The sequence below is a fragment of the Cystoisospora suis genome (genome assembly GCF_002600585.1).
Source record: "Cystoisospora suis strain Wien I chromosome Unknown contig_4484, whole genome shotgun sequence".
Taxonomy (NCBI): Eukaryota; Apicomplexa; class Conoidasida; order Eucoccidiorida; family Sarcocystidae; genus Cystoisospora; species Cystoisospora suis.
Window position 1 is genome coordinate 574 of NW_027157276.1, and position 8,257 is coordinate 8,830.

The following is an 8,257-nucleotide window of genomic DNA, read 5'->3' on the forward strand; positions in this document are numbered from 1 at the left end:
TATACATGTATACATATACATATATGTTGATGGGTACATGTATGTGTATCTGCCGTGGAGGATTCTGCCCCCTCGAAAAGTGGGGCGAGGATTGTGGGGGGCAAAGGGGGAGGGAAGTTTCTTTTGAACTTTCTAAATGATGAGGGTGGTGCTGCTGCTGCTTGCTAGAAGTAGGAGGAGTAGTTATTCTTGTGTAGCTGTTGTATGAATCATCATCTTTCTCTATGAGAAAGACAGTAGGGAGATAGATGGATAGGTAGTAGTAGTAGGAATAGAACGTAGTAGGAGTCGCGGAGTGTATGCTGTATATGTGGTCTTGTATATCCGGCTAGAGTCATAAAGAAGCTAGGCTTCTTTGCGATTCGGTTCTGCCTCTTGACTGTCTGTATGTCTGTATGGATATCTGATCTGATGTGATATGAAGGGAGAAAAGAAAGTGCCTTCTCTTTCAGGTTGTCTATCTAGACAGAAAGCCGATCTGGGATGCGTCTGGTGGACAATGTCTTCACGTTGTATTCCATGCTTTATCTTGGGAGGAAAAAGGTCCCCATGGCACATCTCAACAAGAGGGAGGGACGGATGAATGAATGATGCGCCGCGCCGGGTCATCCTTGAAGCAGGCTGCTGCTATATCAGTCTCAATGTGCTTCTTTTGTAGCCCTCCTCCTAGGGAGTCACATATATATGCATATATACCATACATATATGCACATATATATATGCATATATATATATATATATATATATGTCTGCATGTAGAACAGGGTTTCATAATATGGTGATTTTTTTGTGGGGGGTGTTTCTGCCTCTTTCTCTTTAAGCCCTTCTGTCTGAGGAGTTTTGAAGTCAATAGTCTGCTGTCCGCTTCTTTTCATAACTCTCATTCACCTCCTCCTCTCCATATACATCTAGTGCAAATACATGAATGACTTGTGTGTATCCACAGATGTATATATATATATATATACATAGATATGATGGATACGTGCGTGTGTATACGCGACAAGTATATGATGTATATCTGTCCATATGTATGAGACAATTGTTTCTCTTTTTTACTTCCACGATTTCTCATTCATTTCTCTCTTAAATCCCTTGTTTAGTAGTCTGTCCCCCCGCATGCCAATCCACGGCATAAAGGTCTTGTCTATCTATTCACATAGGTATATGTATATGGTGGTGCCTATGTATGTATAGGTGTCAAAAGAAAGTGTTGTATATCGATGAATGGAGAGAAGAAAGAAGGCGAGGGATGGACTAGAGATCTGATCCCGTTCCTTCCGTTCTTTCTTTCATTCCATCCAGGGGCGGGAATGAGTGGAGTAGGAGATAGCCGGCCCCAAACAGCCTTTACTCGATCATGACGAGAGGCTTCCGCCGCTTCTTCGAGGCGGGTGTGTATGGGATAAGAGAAGAAGACGATGAGAGGCTTCGTAGATCAATCCAGATTGGTGGATATCTTTCTTAGCATGCGTGTCTGTTCGGATGCGGCAGAGAAAGTTTTCTTCTTTTCCTCTTTCTTTTCTTCTTCTTCTCTTTCCTGTCTTCTCCCCCAAGTTAAGGTGGGGAGTTCCCGGACCCATTTTGTGTAAAGAACATGATACGTGGATTCACATACATCTACGTACATCATTCATACATGCGAGAGGGACAGCAGGAGTCCTTGTAGGGGTAGGAGGAGTAGGGGGAGGACGAGATGGGGGATAGCCATCAATAGTAGCAAGATGAAGTAGATGGTATTTTTATACCTTCTCTCCAGTAGTTTTTCATCCATCCTCTTCTTGTGTGTATATACTCCACTTTGACTACGGGGGGGGTATAGCCTTCATTTGGGATGAGACAGCCGGGAGGAGAAGAGGAGGACTTCTCTATGATGGCTTTCTCTTCCTCTTCATTCTACCCATGAGAGGATGATGCCTTCCCGCCTTCTGTTTCTTTCTTTATTCCTATGCATGCACGCATGGACGATTTAACGCGAGGTCAGGAGGCGGTGAATTGTCGTTGTTGGTGTTTGTAGTGTTCCTCCCTCCTCTCTGCTTTTCCTAGGAGATGAGTCTTACGACTGTGATGATGCTGACGATCTTTCTCCGTAGATTCGATGAACCCGGAGTTCGCGAGTGCCTGACTAGCAGGGGGGTCATAGCGAGTATATCGTACCAAAGAATAGATGTCCTTTTCCGTGTAAATGTAGATCAAGTCTTGTCTTTCAGGAAAGAAAGGAAGAAGAAAGAATCCTTGTAATGGGTAATAAGGATGTCTAGAAGGAGCCCCTTTCAAGTAGCTGCGTGGAGGAAGTCATACGATAGTGACAAAGACATACGTAGAAGATCAAGAGGCATGTGCCTGGAGGTCGGTAGATCTCCTGGCCTTTTTTCGTAAGATGCAAGAAGATTTCGATGTCCCACATCATCACCTAATTGTCTCTGTCCTTTCTGAAAGATCGAGAGACATTCCCAAGTGTCTATAGAAGATGAGTAAACAGTCGTCTTCTTAGATCTGTTCAGGAACCTCGGGGGGAAGAGATGGATGGATGGACGTGGCTCTTCTCTTCCTATGGAACATTTAGATGATATGTGAAGAAACGACACCGCCGACCTCTTTCCCTCTTGCTTTCGACTTGCGGGTGGGGGGGTGAGTGAGGTGCGTAGCTTTCTCATGTAATCTTTCTTTTTCTAGGGAGATCAGTCTCCTTTTCCCTAGTACGTTAAATAGACGTTTACATTTCTCTTCATACATACACACACATCTTCATACGTACATATTTGTACATACAGATGTCTTCATAGAAAAGATGGTCTTTCTCGGTTTTTCTTTCCTCTTTCCTACGGGTGGGCTGTGGGTTTAGTTTCCGATATTTTATTTTCAACCGGGCAAGATCACCACCTGACGTTTGAGATGTCTTTTATGATTCTTCTGTCGTTTTCCTAGAGAAGGGACAGAAGAGGAGGAGAGAGGATCACGCAGCAGTGAGAAGATCCCGTAGTAGATAGACACTATAGAAGAAGTTACAAGCTACAGCAATCAATCTGTGCTCCTTCAAGACTACTTTGAAGCGTTTTTATGCTCTTCTTTTATTTTCTCTCGCTTCTTTTCTTCAGTGATACGACGAGATCGCCTTCCGTTCACTTGTTTGGTTGGTGTCTTTTTTTTTCGTCTCACTTCGCATGCATGCATGCAAGCATACGGGTGCATGTGGTCTTCCTCCTCCTTCACTTTAATGAAATCTGAGAGGGTGATATGATGACTTGGAGTCATATCCCCATTATGAATCTAGCTATCCTTCGGTTGAAACGAGGAGGAAAAACACTCGTTCTAAGGAAGAAGCGACGGGAGTGGTTTTTCTGGTGTGATCGTCCGTATGGTAGGTAGTCCATTGTACTGCCAGGAGCCGAGCATGCGGATGAATGCTTGGAGGGAGTTTCGAAGCTGCTCCCCCGTCTACAGACACGCGCACGTTTATATGTGAACAGCGTTTAATTTTTAGGGTCGGAAAGCATTTGGTGTGAATATGGGGGGCTATGGTGAGTCGCCTAATTAGTTGGTGGTGAAGTGGCGACAGAGAAAGCATGACTTTATATGGGGGACGCATTCCCCACCATGGTGATAACGAACGGTTCGGTAAGAGAAGGAAGAGGAGGAGCAGTGCTGGTTGGATAAGAAGATTCCCGGAAGTTATGTCCTCTTCGGGACGGAATCTCAAGGGAAGGCAAAGTGTAGTGAATAGCATGCAAGGAGGGTGAATGGATGCCCGGTGGGTGGTGTGGCTGACAGGAATGAAGTAGGCGTAGTTGTTCTGTCAGCTGTTTAGTGTCCAGGGAAATCTGGGAACGTCGAATCGACACCATGTCCGGTGCGGAAACTTGAGTGTGAAGGTGAAAGTTTGGGTCAGAGTGAAAGACATTACACCTCTTTTCAAAAGAATTTTGTTTCGTTGAAAGCAGGGCGTTACTTGAAGGCCAGCAATCTGTTTCAGCAAATGCGATTCCTGTACTGATCGGGTCTCCAGGTGTACGTACACCTCGTGATCAGGCGCACAGGGAAAGGATGGGAAGCGACACATCAGGCCGATCTGCGTGCGACTGAGGTGTCGAATTCACAGGTGCAAGCGTGGCTGTTTTCGTTTAGTTCCCTGTCTTCAGGAAGGACACGTCTGGTGTTAGATCAAGTCCGACCGACAGCAGTGTTAGCGAGTAACACCGAAAAACTGAGCTGAAATGGAGAGCGACCGCTCCACGTAGTGAAGGTACCAGATGGATAATAGCCTTTTGCCGACCGTGAGGGTGTCGGGGTGGTGTCATTCACGGCATCACACTGGAGTTTGCAGTATCTGCAGTCGGTAGGAGAAGTTCTCTTCTCAGGTGCTGCTAGCTCTTGGTCGCCCTAACGATCGGGAAAGACAGGCTCAGGGTTCAGATGGACAGTACCGAATCGTACTAATTGCGTCGGAGCAGTATTGAGATGGTGCCGGAATGGCGGTGGTCCGGGTTTGGCACCTGTCCGTGTCACGATCTGTGTGCGTACAAGAAAGAAAGGAAAAGTCTACGAAAAGTTGTCCAAACGGTAGCAGGCCGACAGGGGGGAGACTTGAAGTAGCCGGCTGCGGAGAAGACTGACCTTATAGAGCCGCGATGATGTGCAAATTCCCACCCGTTCACGGTACGAAAGCGGGACCTTGGGTGGTCGGTCACACATGGTGCAGGCCGAGCAAGTTAGGCATGCAACACCGTTTCGTTTTTTCTCACCGGGATGCTTTAGTATTGCTGTGTAGTCACGTGTACCGGCTTGCTTCTCCGATATCTCTACGGCTGTACATGCTTGACACTTGAGGCAGAGAAGAAAGCGAGGCAGAACCGGATTAAGGAAGGGTCACCGACCGGTCATGTAACACGAAGTGGATGCGAGTATGCCGCCTGGTTTGAGACATATTAGCCCATAATGGTGCAAACAGGGGATCGATGTGTAATCGTGAAGTCGGCCTTTCTCTCTCATACTCGATGGCTTGCGGGGGAACGCTGGATCTACACGTCCAAAGGACAGTGTTGGTCTCAAACTCTGATCCTACTGTAAGTAACTCTTACACAAGCTCCAAGCCTTTTGTCGTATCTGCCTGCCCCAGAAAAGCACCAGTCTGCCCAGCTAGCCTCATCGGCTTTCTAGAAGGGCGGCGCGGCGCCTGGTTTGGTTCAACTGCACGTTCAAGTACACGCTTTCCTCGGATACTTCCCGGCTGCCCAAGAAGAAGCACCGGGAAGCAAGTAGACTTTTAGTTACGTCAACTTACTCCTTTTTGGACAAACACCTGCATGCAGCGAGAAGTCCCCGGTAGAAGGTTCGTTTCTCTTTTTACCGGTGCTATCTATGTCTAGCTCTACGCGGCAAAGACCAAGGAACCGCGAAGGAGGAACCGACGTTCTTCCGACGACACACGAACGAGCTAGGAGGGCGGGGGCGCGATAGAGATATCTGTCTACAAGTGAGACTGTCTCTGCCTGTTTCTCTGTCTTTGTTACTGTAGCGACTGGGTGTCTTCAATGACGTAGGTTTGATCTTCTTCAAACCGGACAGCGTTCGAGAAAAGAATGGATGCGGTCAGAGAAGAAGAAAAGGACGGTTAAAAGGAAGGCAGAGAAAAAAAAAACCAAAAAAGAAACAAAGCCGTCTTGAAAAATACTTCATAATCATGTCCCATCAAAACAGAAAGAAGGAAAGCAAGACAGGAAACACGAAGAAAACGTATTTCGAAAAAGACTACTCGCGCCGTCCTCCTCGCCTTGAGCGAACAGTGTCCCGTCAGAGATCCTTTAGTTGTCTTTGTCTTTCTTTCCAGTCCTCATCTTTCTTCATTCCCTTGTTCGTGTAAGAAAGCAAAAAAGCGTCAAACTACGTCGCATGCACACAAGCAGGCAGGCGTGTGTAGCTAGCTAGGAGGGTGCCCGGAACACAGGCGCCCGCCCCATCGGCAGAGAACAACCTCCGAATCAATCCTTTCTTCAACATACAGAAAGATAGATAGATAGATAAATACATAGATAGATGGATAGAGAAATTCATAGATACATGGATATCCGTAGAAGACGATCTATGGGGAATCAGTCATACATACGAAGTAGAGAAAAGAAGAGATTCTCATCATGAAATTTGTATCTCTTCTTTTCATACTCGGAACACCTAGTGTATGGACTTTGTCTACAAGTCCGTTATATCTCCATAGCAGCATTAGAATGCCTGTCTCTAGAAACAAGGCGGGAGAAAGACATCATGCTAGATCAGATCTTCATCGTAAGGAAGTTTCTCCTCACATCAAAAGAAAACCTGCCCTTCCTTCCCACTTCATAGCAACAGCAGAAAGTGCTCTATCTCTCTGTCTCTTCGTCTTCTTTTTGATACCGTGGATCTTCCATTGCGAGACTCCTAAGGTCTTCATTCATTGTTCATGGCAAGAGAGAGGGAAACTTACTCTTGCTTGAGAGATCCTCTCTACCTGAAATCTCGAGGCGCCATGCCAAAGCAAATTCATTGCCCTTTCAATACGACCAAGACATGCATGCGCTGCCAACACTCTACAGGAGCCATTGTATGACGACGACGCCTCCTTGCGATATGCGACTCTCTCTCTTCTCAAGTAACCGACCCTACTCCGAAGAAAGGAAGGAAGGAAAGAAAAGAGAGATAGAGAAAGAGATATAGTGGAAGAAGAGAGGGATAGAGAAAGAAAAGGGAGATAAAGCAAGAAAAGAGAGAAGACTCCTTTTGTATGATGACTTGGCGAGCAGACAGACACTCATCTTCTTTTCGTTCAAAACATACATTCCCCCTCGTATGAAAGGAGAGAATCATCGCCCACCCTCACATAGGCGTTTTATACAATACTTTGTTTCCTAAGCATATCATGTTTGCCCTGCAGGGCACACATACATGCGCATACACATGGGCGATATAGAATACGCTCAGACCTATATAAGAGACATATACAGAGAGAAAACTGGCGAAAAAGATCTCCTCCCCCTCTCTCCACACATATACATATATACCTTATATACAAATCTGTATGATCCCATCGATCAGACACCCTTGTAGGAAAGAAGCGGGTTGTCCTAAAAGGAAGACGAAAAAGAAGGCGATAAATGAATGAAGCTTTTCTTCACTGTTGCTGCCACGACGGCCTCCTCCTAAGAGAGTGGATGGCAGGTGGACAGGGAAGGGGGGGGGAATAAACATGAGATCTACATAGACTCCCAGAAAAGCCGATAGGGCTTTGATTAAGCCATTCGTTCATTCACTCTACTATGCAGTCGCTAGGGATACAGAAATGAACAAGATCGACGAAAGAATACACGTGTCTACGGCAAAGACCATAACAATAGTAATAGACGATCCACGTAGATTTCCATCTACGAGCTCCTCCCTTCATCTAGACAGGAGTTACGCACAGAAGGTGTATTATGATATCTCTGTTTCTTTCTCTCTCTCTCTCTCTAATAGAAATCCACAACCTATGAAATCTCTCTGTCGTCTTCTCTCGAGGAGATCCTAAGCCACTGAATGTGTGACCCCTCCCCGCATCAATGAAGAGAAGAAAGAGTACCACCCCCCTCTCCTATCTCCACATATAAATGTATATCTTCTCCCTCTCCCCCCCCTAGGCTATAGTACATCATACGTATATTGTCTCATTCTCCAATCTCTCTCTCTCTCTCTTTTCCTCCAAGTCCCCTTCCCTCTCACTACCCCCCTGCGCCATGCATGTCTGAATATGCATAGACACATGCATGATGCTTTCCACTTTCCCTGTATATCTCCATGTGTGTATAGACGAACACATGCACATTGTCTTGACTCCCCTTCCTCTACCTACACCACATACATGATGATGCCTGGAGAGGACACTTTTCTACCTGCTCCAGAGAGTCATCCCTCTCAGGACGATTTTCTCTCTCCTTATCGTTACCTTCCTCCCCCTCCTGCTCCTCCTCCCCCTAGAGTATTGTATTGCCAGCTGGATGAAGCCCCCCCATAGGAGTGGAGCTCCCCCCCTCTTGAAACAGTGTCACCCCCCCCGAAGCGAGATGTCTGACCGCGTGAAGGAAAGAGGCCTCCGCCCCCCCCTCCTAGAGTCTGANNCGGCTTCGCACAGCGACCCCTGCAACCCTAGAATCATTACACTTCTTCAGTAGTCAACCTAACCCCTTTCTCTGTTTTCTTAGCCACTGCCCCCACAAAGTCCGTCTTCGAGTTAGTGCATCCGCAACGACATTCT

The 8,257-nt window shown here is 46.5% G+C and overlaps 2 protein-coding genes across 2 annotated transcripts; one reads left to right on the forward strand and one right to left on the reverse strand.

The window, feature by feature from the left end:
• Positions 1-21: 21 nt before the first annotated feature.
• On the forward strand, positions 22-5,640 carry CSUI_008141 (uncharacterized protein). Its single transcript, XM_068068279.1, has one exon. The coding sequence runs from the start codon at positions 4,956-4,958 to the stop codon at positions 5,265-5,267; it is 312 nt and encodes a 103-aa protein (XP_067919745.1). The 5' UTR covers positions 22-4,955; the 3' UTR covers positions 5,268-5,640.
• CSUI_008142 (uncharacterized protein) lies at positions 5,559-8,027 on the reverse strand. The gene has a single exon (XM_068068280.1). The coding sequence runs from the start codon at positions 7,216-7,218 to the stop codon at positions 7,033-7,035; it is 186 nt and encodes a 61-aa protein (XP_067919746.1). The 5' UTR covers positions 7,219-8,027; the 3' UTR covers positions 5,559-7,032.
• Positions 8,028-8,257: the final 230 nt, after the last annotated feature.